Genomic DNA, 12,500 nt, shown 5'->3' with positions numbered 1-12,500 from the left:
CTTTGATTGAAGATTACTAAAACACACTTTTTTAAAATTTTCAGTGAATTAACTCGAACAATAATTGTTCATTTTAAGAATAACAATGTGCGCTATCAAAATAATAATTGTAATTTTTTAAGTCAACAGTAAATATTTTGAAAACTCAAACGCCTACTTGTGATTTTTTTTCTTTTCTTTTTCAAATATTTCTCAAATGATGAGCAAGAAATAATTCTCAAACGCAGAGTAAGAAATTTTTATTTTATTTTTATTTTTATTATTTCCTATAATACTTTTTCTTCTGGAGAAAGTCTTCTTTGTTTTATTTTGACTAAAATAAAAGCAGTTTTTATTTTTTAAAAGCATTTCAAAGTCAATATTATTAGCCCCCTTAAAGGGCAAAGAAACTTTCAATTCAAATCTGCCTCAGAAATTTTTCAAAAAATGCTTTATGATGGGTGTGGAGTGCTGAGAGCAGAGGGAGGAGTGAGCGTGGCCGGCAGAGCAGATCGAGAAAGAGGTGAACAAACTCTCAGTTGGCTCACAAAATGATACACAAGCCATGAGGAGACCCATGAGTTTATAGTTTATAAAGTTAAAATGCAAAGAAATAAACAGTAAGTAATTTAATGTCCATAAACCATAATGCCCATAACCACAATTTGTTATATAATTATAAAGATAATTATGTAAACACTATAAATGAGGAGGACTTCTCTCCTCCTGAAGTCCTGAGTCTGAATGTCCTGTCTATTCCAGCCATTAACCCTGTCAGTAATCTAGGGGATTTTAAACATATAGGCAAACATAGCAGTATGGATAAAGGCGATGTGTCTGAATGGGAACGAACTCAACTGATAAAAGACTTTCCAGGATTCTCCAATTTTCGTACAGCTCTCCCAACAAAAGTGCTTGCTGCAAGCCAACAGCTTTGCAGTATTAGCTCTGACAGTATCGCAGGGAAAAACATGCAACAAACCCTGTGGATCATGGAAACAAACACATACCACCCATGCCGTGCGCGGACGAGGCCTCACCCAGTCATTGGGTCTCCCAGCTTGGCAGGTCTGCCTTGCCTTCGGAAAGCACGTGCTGTCATGAATTCTTAAGAAGCAGGGTCTTCTTATAAGATAAGAAAACTCATCTATAAATTATAATGAGAAACCAACACAATCTCATGGCACTTTGTAACTTTTTGATTTAGTGGCTAATTTGTATGAACTAGTATGATCTAATTCGCACAATTTAGTACGATTTGCTAATTACCCAATGACGGTTTGGTTTAAGGGTGGGGTTGGGTGCCACGCCTCCTTTTTAAAATCGTACAATTTCGTACATCTGAACTTGTACGAATTCCTACAAATTAGCCACTAAACTGACAAAACGTGAAATACGTAAGTTTTCTCGTGAGATCAGGCTGGAGAAACTGACACGTCATCACTCCACTAGTGGATGCACGCTACGTCACCGATTTTGATTTTGATCCCGCCCCCAAATTATTTTAACTCTGAAGATAATATTAGCTGACAAAAGCTCAAAATTATCCAGTTTTTTCGAAAATTAAAGAAAAAAAAAATCGTCACAGATTTTGATCCCGCCTCTAAATTATTTTAACTCTGAGGATGATATTAGCTGACAAAAGCTCACAATTATACAGTTTTTTCCACAATTAAAGCTGACAGGTGCTAATGATGTCTTAAATGATGCTCAACACACAAATCTGTTCAAATCTCAAAAAAAGGACTTGATGGTTTCTTGAACCTTTCAGCATTTTTTTTCGATAGTTTACAGAACAAGCATAGTTATACAATGATTTGCCAAATTACCCTGACTTTAACCTAATTAACCTAGTTAAGCCTTTGAATGTCACTTTAAGCTGAATACTAGTATCTTGACAAATATCTAAAATATTATTTACTGTCATCATGGCATAGATGAAATATATCAGTTATTCGAAATGAGTTATTAAAACTATTATGTTTAGAAATGTGTTGAGCAAATCAGAAACAGAATTAGGGAAAAAAATATACAGGGGGGCTAATAATTCAGGAGGGATAATAATTCGGACTTCAAGTGTACATCACACACACATACTCTAGTCGAGCAGTGTACTAGAAGCACTTTTGCAGACATTCGGTCATAATGTTGATGAAATATGCATGTTGCCCATAAAACATGTTACAAAGCCTCACTGCAGGTACCGGAGCTTTCAACGAGAAATTTCATATTCCGGGAAATTAGCCGTGGTTCCCTGATGGGCTTCCACACAGAGGCCGGGATGCAAAATTAAACTCCTCTTGATCCACAAACACCAATGTGAAAGAAAGAAAGACAGAAATGCTGTCTTGAGGTCTGCTGTTACATTAAAAGCTTCTGGAAAGCAGGAGCTGATTGAAAATGCACAGCAGCCCTGAGAATCGCTGTGTTCATGTCAGCCGGAGATTGTGGATGGTAATCATAGTGACGGATCGTCCAACATCATCCTGCCATAAAGAGCAGCCGTGGCATTCAACAGCTGCGGCTCTGCCAGCTCACACACTCTTCATTGCATCTATGAGACAAATACACTTCATTGAACATGTACACATAGACATCACCTATATAATATATAACTGCAGGTTAACTATGTTCAAATAATAACTATTAGCTACTAGTTAATTTAAGTTAATAGTAACTAATAAAGTTATGGTAACTAATAACCTTAACATTTCCGAATTTGATTGTAATGCAATAATGTGCACCTTTTGTGAAGCTACTTTGAAACAATAGCACTGTCGCCTCACAGCAAGAAGGTTGCTGGTTTGAGTCCCGGCTGTGCCAGTTGGCATTTCTTTGTGGAGTTTGCATGTTCTCCCCCTGTTGACGTGGGTTTCCTCTGGGTGCTCCGGTTTCCCAAACAAATGCGTTATAGTGGAGTTGAGTAAACTAAATTGGCTGTAGTGTATGAGTGTGTGTGTGTGTGTGAATTGGTGTTTCCCAGTACTGAGTTGTGGCTGGAAGGGCATCCGCTGTATAAAACACATGCTGTAATAGTTGGTGGTTCATTCCACTGTGGAGACCTGTGAAATAGAGACATGAAAATAAATGAATGAATGAATGACAGATGCATTTTTCAATGCAGAACATGCGTCATGCTATTCCAAGCAGGCCATGCATTTAAAAAATATTTGCATTTGATTCAACTAATGAAATTCAGTTAAAAAATGTGATTATTAATTATAGTAGACCAGTGATGCCCAAACTAGGGCCTGCAGGACAAAGTTGGCCCATGTTAATCTTTGATTTGGCCCACCATCCCATCTAAGACTAAAGGGAGAATAATCAGAGATTGTCACTTATTTAACATAACCTTATGTTTGTTTGTTAAATTGATGAACTGCAAAAAAGCAAAGTGAAATTAAATGTTTTAATTAAATGTTGTGAATTAATTGAATTTTTTAAAGAGTCTTGAAACCCTTAGGCACATTTTTAGATGTTGACATATACTGTATATGTGTGTGACACGCTGCTAAAACCACACTTATAGAACACATTTATTTCACTATGAAGTGAAAAATGATTATTTTTGTAAAATAAAAAAGCATGGAACTCTGTTGTGTTATAAATGAGATTGCTTATGATTTTATTCTATTATAAGAACAATATTGTGAAAAAAGTCATTGTTATAAATACAGTTCTTATTTATTTTCAAATATTATTAAATTAAGAAGTTACCATGGCAAATAATGTAATACAGTATCTTAAGCTTCGACTCACCACCCTCAGTCAAGTTTGGTTTTTGGCCCTTCATAAGAAAAAGTTTGGGCACCCCCAGGGGCGTATATATATATATATATATATATATATATATATATATATATATATATATATATATATATATATATATATATATATATATATATATATATATATATATATATATATAAAATATCATATATAATATCATATAATATTTATTATAAATAAAAGTATTCTTATTATTATACAATTATTCTTCTAAATAATCTTAAATGTAACTGGAAAACAATGTTAAGACACAACTGGAGTGATATGCTAAGATCATTTAAGAAATTACTTTTGCATAAATATTAATTTCATTTTAATGAAATTCTATAGACAATTCAATAAAATACAAAAAAAAAAAGACGTGTTATAGGATTATCTGTTGTAGACTTGAAACATGGCAGATAATTAGGTTTGTTAAGTCTTACCTCTCTGACTCGTCATCCCTCCTTTTTGCTTCATACAAAATAAATCTATCAGGAGGCACGCTTAGTAAGATCACAGTCATATTGTTTAAACTTTAGTTTTGTCCACTTGCAAAACAAAAAAGGCTGTTACGCCGGTTTTACAACGCATGAGCGGCGCGTAACAAGCAGGTAGCCTGCTTTTTTGGCGCGCATGTTAACAACTGGGACTCGCACCAGCAGAAGAGCAGCGCGTGCGAGAACAGCGCGTGGGAGAGGCGCGCGGGTTCTCTGCGCACACGCGGAGATGCTTCAGTTTGCTTTTTGGTTAAACACATTGCTTTCACCAGCGTTGGTTCGGTTGCACATAGAGAATAACGTCTTTATTTCGGAATTACCACTCGTAATAAATACACTTGCATATGAAGTAAATCATATCTCAATGCATTTACTGGGGCACTGGAGATTTTTACTGGGGCACGTGCCCCAGTGAATTGGGTCTAGCGACGCCCCTGGGCACCCCTGTACCAGACTATTAAAATCTGCATGAAATCAAAATTTCATTCAGCACATTGTTAGGCTTAAAGGTCCAACAGTGCTTTGAAATGAGTGTTTAGAGTGTTTTGAAATATTGTTTCATTTGACATTTGACAATCTCAATTAAAACATATAGACAGGGTGTGTCATGTAGTAGCTCCTCCTCTTTATAAAAAGCAGACAGCTTTGCCTTTCATATATATATATAGTTGAAGTCAATTTTTGTTTAACGGGAGATTTTTTTCAACACATTTCTAAACGTAATAGTTTTAACAACTTATTTCTAATAACTGATTTATTACTAGATATTTTTCAAGACACTTCTATACAGCTTAAAGTGACAATCAGTGGCTTAACTAAATTAATTAGGTTATATAGGCAGGTTAGGATAATTAAGCAAGTTATAATGATGGTTTGTTCTATAGACTATCGTAAAAAAATATAAAGGGGCTAATAATTTTGACTTCAAAATGGTTTTTAAAAACTGCTTTTTATTCTAGCCAAAATAAAACAGATACGACTTTCTCCAGAAAAAAAAGAAAAACAAATTGTACAATAATATATACTGTGTATATATAAACATCCACTTCCCACCAACATTTAAGCGCTACTGAGTGCGTTCTTAAACAAGCGTTCTTTTCCTGGGAGTCTCCCGTATTTCAGACCCATCTCCCACCACCCTCCAGTTTTGTTATTTCTCCTGGAACATTCCCATAATTTCACCCCCCACCCCTGACCCGCCATCCCTTCCCAGTCCTCAGCTTTTTGGTACAGTCTGTAACACCCCCAGGCCGCCAACTTTGGTATAATATCCGATTGCATCGGCCACCCATAACCCGGTCCACAGTACAGTTACTAACACCACACTACAGTTACTAACCCAGTTCTCAACTGTGTTATTTAGACACACCCCCCCCACCCCCCCAAGTTTCCTTGATTTTCATGAGACAAATGTTGACAGCTCGCCGCTGTTTACTGAGTGTAACCACAGATACAGGAACACTGGAGCCTTATAAACAGACCGGCTGATCTTCACGACTTTAAAATGCTCCAGTGTCCATGTATTTGTAGTATACAGCTGAAGTCAGAATTATTAGTCCTCCTGTTAAATTTTTATTCTTTTTTTTATTAAAATAGATTTTTGTTTAATGGAGAGATTTTGTTCAACTCATTTCTAATCATAATAGTTTTAATAACTCGTTTCTAATAACTAATTCTAATTTATTTGATCTTTGCCATGATGACAGTAAATAATATTTGACTAGATATTTTTCTAAATACTAGTATTCAGCTTAAAGTGACATTTAAAGGCTTAACTAGGTTAATTAGGGTAATTAGGGATTGTATAATGATGGTTTGTTCTGTAGACAATTGCAAACCAATATATCTTAAGGGGGCTAATAATATTGACCTTAAAATGTAAAAAAAAAAAATTAAGAACTGCTTTTATTCTAGCCGGAATAAAACAATTAAGACTTTCTCCAGAAGAAAAAAAATTAGGAAATACTGTGAAAAATTCCTTAATCCATTAAATATCACTTGAGAGATATTTGAAAAAGAATAAATATTGCACAAGAGGGCTTATTATTTTGCCCTCAACTGCAATTTGTTTTTCAACATGTGCACACCGAGCAAACATGTCTGCATTTGACAGCGACTTCAATCCAACATGTAATGCTTTATCAGTTCATGCATTCTTCTGGAATCAAACTCAGCGACTAGAATGCCTGTTGCATTAAAAATTAAGACTGCAACATGTTCACGTATTGCATTATGAATTGTGATTGTGGCACATTTCAAATGCAACCATGCAGAAAGCATGTTTCAACTTTTAGAAGCCCAGCACATAGTGTGTGAAACAGCTCGACTTTAAATGTGCAAAGAAACTTAAATATTAATAATGTCATGTTTAATATGTCAATGTTTAATATTAAAAATGTCATGCATTGCATTCACATCAACTTATGAATTTCTGGGAATCAAACCCATGGCATACTTTACTCTATGAGCTACAGGATTGTGTGTTGCATTATATATGTACAGTTGAAGTAAGAATTATTAGCCCCCCTGTTTATTTTTTGCCCCAATTTCTGTTTGATGGAAAGAAGTTTTTTCAACACATTTCTAATCATAATAGTTTTAATAACTCATTTCTAATAACTGATTTATTTTATCTTTGCCATGATGACAGTAAATAATATTTGACTAGATATTTTTCAAGACAGCTTAAAGTGACATTTAAAGGCTTAACTAGGTTAATTAGGGTAACTAGGCAGGTTAGGGTAATTAGGAAGGTTATGTATAACTATGGTTTGTTCTGTAGACTATCGAAAAAAATTAAGCCTAAAGGGGCTAATAATATTGACCTTAAAATGGTTTTAAAAAAAAATTAAAACTGCTTTTATTTTAGCCGAAATAAAACAATTAAGACTTTCTCCAGAAGAAAAAATATTATCAGACATACTGTGAAAATTTCCTTGCTCTGTTAAACATCATTTGGGAAATATTTAAAAAGGAAAAACAAATTCAAAGGGGGCTAATAATTCTGACTTTAATTGTATATATTATAAGAATATGACGTATTGCATCATGAATTGTAGTTGTGATGCAGCATAATTGGAGTTGCTGGTATGCTTTATGCATTTAGAATCAAATTAGTGCTTAAAATATATACTGTGATCTTAATATATGGACGTGAACTGAAACATTTATGCAGAGGCTTTCATCCAAAGTGATTTGCATTGCATTTAGGTCTCACACTTTATCAGTATCATGCATGCTCCTGGTGTTGAACCAACAACCTATTGTTTGAGCTACAGTAATGACTGCTGCATTAAGAATTGAGGATGCAATAAATATGTGTATTGCATAATGAATCGTATTCTATTGTATGCTACTACAGTATGCATAGCTTTCACTGGATTTGTAGATATACACATAGAGAATATTTCATATTGAGATTCCTGTCAAATAAGTATTTTATATTTAAATATATAGCAGGCTGAACAAATGAGCATTTCTCCATTTGCCAAATGCTTGTAAATAATAATTAATAAACAATAAAAATACTGTACCATGACATGCAACTCCAGGAATGCCTTAAAATGCAAGATTTACATTTTTGCATTATTAATTGTGTGTGTTTCAGTCATTTTGCCTCTAAAAGTGCACAAGAAAATACATTAAACATTGATGCATCTAGAAGATTTTATCCCAAACTGTCTACATCCCATGCCTGATATTCAAGCTCTTGCTATTATCTACTTTTTCCTTCAAAAATGTGCCTCTCCGACACCGTGCAGCCTGTCATCACATTTCATTTCATTTTTCATTTTCACTATTTTTTATAAATAGCTGTTTTTATGCCCACCAAATCACACTGTTTCACCCGCTTGGTAATTATAGGCATGTCAAGGATGTGTTCATACTGTTTGAGCTACAGGAAAGCATGATACATTAAGGACTGTAGATGCAACATAGAGTTGAAGACAAAATTATCAGCCTTCCAGTGAAAATGCTTTTTAATGCAGCAAGGACATTTTTCGCAGCATTTCCTGTTATATTTTTATTCTGGAAAACAATGAATATATAAATATTAGAAATTGATTAGCCTCCTGTGATTTGATGCTTTTCTTTTACTTTTTCAATTATTTTCCAAATGTTGTTTAACAAAGCCCCTATTAATAAATAAATAATTAAATATATATATATTACATTTTTTAATTAAATAATATTTATTTATTTATTTATTTATTTATTTAGTCTTTCATTCATTTAGTCCATTTTATTTTATTTTATTTTAATTTATTTTTTATTATTTTTTATGTGAATTTTTTACATTTATTTGTTATTTAATTTAAAAAAAAAATTAATTTTATTTTTACATTTTATTTTATCTATTTTATTATATATATAATGTTATTATTTATTTTTTTATTTAAAAACATATTTTATTTAATAATTATTTTATTTTGTTTTTATTTTAGTTGTTTTTTAATCAATTAATTATTTTATTTTATCTTATTTTGTTTTGTTTTGTTTTGTTTTGTTTTGTTTTGTTTTGTTTTGTTTTGTTTTGTTTTGTTTTGTTTTGTTTTGTTTTGTTTTGTTTTGTTTTATTTTATTTTATTGTATTTTACTTTACTTTACTTTACTTTACTTTACTTTACTTTACTTTACTTTACTTTACTTTACTTTACTTTACTTTACTTTATTTTATTTTATTTTATTTTATTTTATTTTTGCAACTTGCTACAGAACAAACCACTGTTGTTGCCTAATTAACCAAAATCGGATTTTTAGTAACACTTTAGAATAAGTCCATTAGTTAATGTTAGTTCAAGTATGTACTAACATTAACTAAGCATGAATAATATTATAATGCATTTATTAATTATAGTTCATCATTAACACATTATTAACATTACATTAATTGCAAAATGAATTATTCAAATCCATAGTTGTGCTTGTTAACATTAACAAACACAAATAAATACCATAATGCATGTATTACTGATAGGTTGTTCATGTTCACTAACATTAACTAATGGACCATTATCTTAAAGTGTTACCATTTTTTTTTATCCCAAAACCCACTCTGATTTATTATAGTAATATGTAATTATTCTCTTGCCATGATCTTCTGATCAATGCAAAATATCTGATTCAAAATGCTCCATGCAGCCCATCATTGCATTCATTTCCAATTTTTTAAGAGCTTCTGGTTTTTATTTACTTTTATTTTTTGTTATCCCCAAACCACACTGATTCATTCCTGCTTGGTAATTATAAGTATTCAAATTCATGCCATGATCTTCTGACCAATGCAAAATACCCCAGTGTGCTTCAAAAACGCTCCATTGCATTCCTTCTTCATGTTCACCCTTTTTTAAAATAGCTTCTGTTTTGTATCCCCAAACCACACTGATTCATTCCTGCTTGGTAATTCTAGGTGTTTCAAGGATGTGGTCATCCCAAAGCAGCCGGTGTAGGCCGATCTGCCCGCGGGATCTCGGATGTGTTCAACAGCCGCTTCAAACCTTTCAACAACCCAGAAGAACGACCCACTACGGCAGCGGGCACCAGCCTGGACAGACTGGTGAGTGGGTGGCATGAGGGCAGAGCGGGCGGGCGGGCAGGCAGCAGCGTGGGCAGGCATGAGTGGGCAAGGATGACCTTTAGATTTCAGACCCAGGAGAATGCAGAAGTCACTGGGTAGCATTTTGGTGGTGATGCAGAAACACGTTTTTTTTGGAGGGTTAAAATACAGTTGAAGCCCGAATTATTAGCCCTTCTGTTTATTTTTCCCCAATTTCTGTTTAATGGAAAGACGTTTTTAAGCATATTAGTTTTAATATGTATGTTTAATATGTATGTTTAATTTAATATGTTTAATATAGTTTTAACTCATTTCTAATAACTGATTTATTTTATCTTTGCCATTGTAGCGCCCTCTTCCTATTTTATGGGAAGGGCCCTGGTTTATTAATAATTAGATCACTCTAAATTGTATTTTCATCCCAAGAAGTCACCCATAACATGATACCAATTAATATAAATAATAAACACAAATCTGGTTCAAAATTACCTTTCCAAATGTACTTAAATACAATTAAACTAACAAAGGTATACAAACAAAAGAAATAAAGTTTTGACTCAAAACAAAGCTTTTCCTTTTCCTTTTTTTCAAAACTCAAACATCAAAAATCAACAGTTCATTTAGTAAAGCTTAAACATTGTCCGTATAAAATGAATAGTGAATTAAATAAACCCCGTTGCAGGCCTGTGTTGGTGCTTGTATTCGTAGCGGCAAAAAACACACCTGCCCCGTTCGCCCAAATAAACAACAGTTCGGTCTTACCGGAGTCAGGGAATGCTCCAGAACCGGAGTAATAGTCTGTGGAGGAAAAGGAGAGAGTCGGAAGAGTGCGTCACATCCAGTGCCACTGAGATGCTTTGGTTTTTCAGGGCGCTATGGCAGTACATAATATTTGAAGTTACTAGTATTCAGCTTAAAGTGACATTTAAAGGCTTAAAGGGCACCTATGGTAAAAAATCTACTTTTTGAAGCTGTTTGGACAGACATATGTGCATGTATGGTGTATAGACCGTCATATTGGGGTGATATAAGCACACCCAGTGCTTTTTTTTTCAATTTAACAACATAAAAAACGGTGGACCAATTGGAGCGGTTTTCAAATCGACCGCTAACTGATGTAGGAGAGCGGTCCCCCCACCCACCAATATTGATTGACAGGCGCGTCATCATATCCTCAGTTTGTTGATTCACGTCCGCCATTTTCAGTGTGAGTCGAAGCAATATCACTAAAGGAACACCCTAGCTCTATTTTTAGATGCAAGGCTCATTGGGCTCAACACAAGATCAATATTCTCCACATTATAGCTCTAATCGGAATTATTGGTTGTATCTTTAGGTAGGTTTGCAAACATGTGTACTTCTCATCGAGTCTACCTTATACTTCAGCCGTTTGCATTTCTCACGATCCCAGAAGCTCCCTGTGATCTTAACTAGCATGCGTTTTAGAATTCTAAACATAGGTTTCTATCAGGGTACACTCAAGTCGACGGCTGGGCGCCGCGGACCGCTGCAGAAACCTATGTTTAGAGTTCAAAAATGCGTGGCGCGACGATTCGGGACACTTCATGTTTCTGGTGCACCACAGAGAGTGTCTGGTGTACCGTGTCGCGGCTTCGAGCGGCACATCCGGTGCCTCAGTCAAAGTTAATACAGTGTGCGTGGTTATTAGTTTCTGTGTACAAGCTCGGCACTTGAAACTAGCACACAGTTGGCTGTAAAACTGTACAAAGACACAAATGATTTTGTACTCTCTGCTTGGTCTGTGTTCGAGTCGTACATGTACGACTGAATAGTGATCCTCTCCTCCTCCATTCAATCTGCCTGTTTGTGTTGCAAACACAGAGTGGGTCATGGCCCCGCCCCCTTGTTACGTTGGGCAGGAAGCCGAAACTAATTTACATGTGAAGCAACACACCCCTAAATCAGCGAACTGTGGACACGCCCCCAACATGACACTTTTTAACACATCATAATAAAAAAATCTGAATTGTGTTTTAAACTGAACCTAAACTGGCACACTCAGAAGAACCATAATATTAATATTAAATCATAAAAAAGAGGTAAACTATGTGCCCTTTAACTAGGTTAATTTAGACTAATTAGGCAAGTCAATAGCTATGTTTCCATCCACCTGTGTGTATTTTGGATATGCACGTAAAAAAGGGTTGATGGAAACGCCAAGATGCGCTTCAATTTTGAAAATGCGCATAACTGAGTAGGATAAACGTTTTATTTGATAGGAAAAGATGCGCATATACTACGATGGAAACACTTTTACCGAACAAATTCCAGTATGGGCATTAAAAAAGTCATGTGATTTTGTGATAAGAGATCGTGTGATGGTGAAAATGTGTGTGAATGGACAAACCAGCAGGCTGAGCACATTGTAAAACAACAGTATTAGTGGCGTTATATTATTATTTACCTCCAGAATAGTCAACTGCGTCTGTGCTCCACATCTCAAGCCTTCAAACGTCACCACACGTTCATTGTATGTCGGCATTAGTCTTCTGAGGCGCAAGTCATTTATTAAATAAAGAAGAGATTGACGAAGCTTCTCCTACCGCAGCAAATTCTGTTTTTAATGTTGGTATTTAGCACCAGTTAATCAGGAAGTGATGATTTTGTTCTCTTTGACTCGTTGGATGGAAACACTGCTTTATTGTCACTGTTTTTTATGCCATATTTCAGTTTTG

The 12,500-nt window shown here is 34.5% G+C and overlaps 1 protein-coding gene across 1 annotated transcript in view; it reads left to right on the top strand.

Moving 5' to 3' along the window:
• LOC130221405 (glypican-6-like) overlaps positions 1-12,500 on the top strand; it is a 96,860-nt gene that overhangs the window by 1,595 nt on the left and 82,765 nt on the right. The window contains exon 3 of the mRNA XM_056453884.1: positions 9,658-9,804. Coding sequence (XP_056309859.1) covers positions 9,658-9,804 — 147 coding nt within the window. The remainder of the gene's footprint in view (positions 1-9,657; positions 9,805-12,500) is intronic.

Source organism: Danio aesculapii, chromosome 1 (assembly GCF_903798145.1).
Source record: "Danio aesculapii chromosome 1, fDanAes4.1, whole genome shotgun sequence".
NCBI lineage: Eukaryota > Metazoa > Chordata > Actinopteri > Cypriniformes > Danionidae > Danio > Danio aesculapii.
The sequence above is the reverse complement of the archived record's forward strand: the minus strand, read 5'-3'. Positions and strand labels throughout refer to the sequence as shown.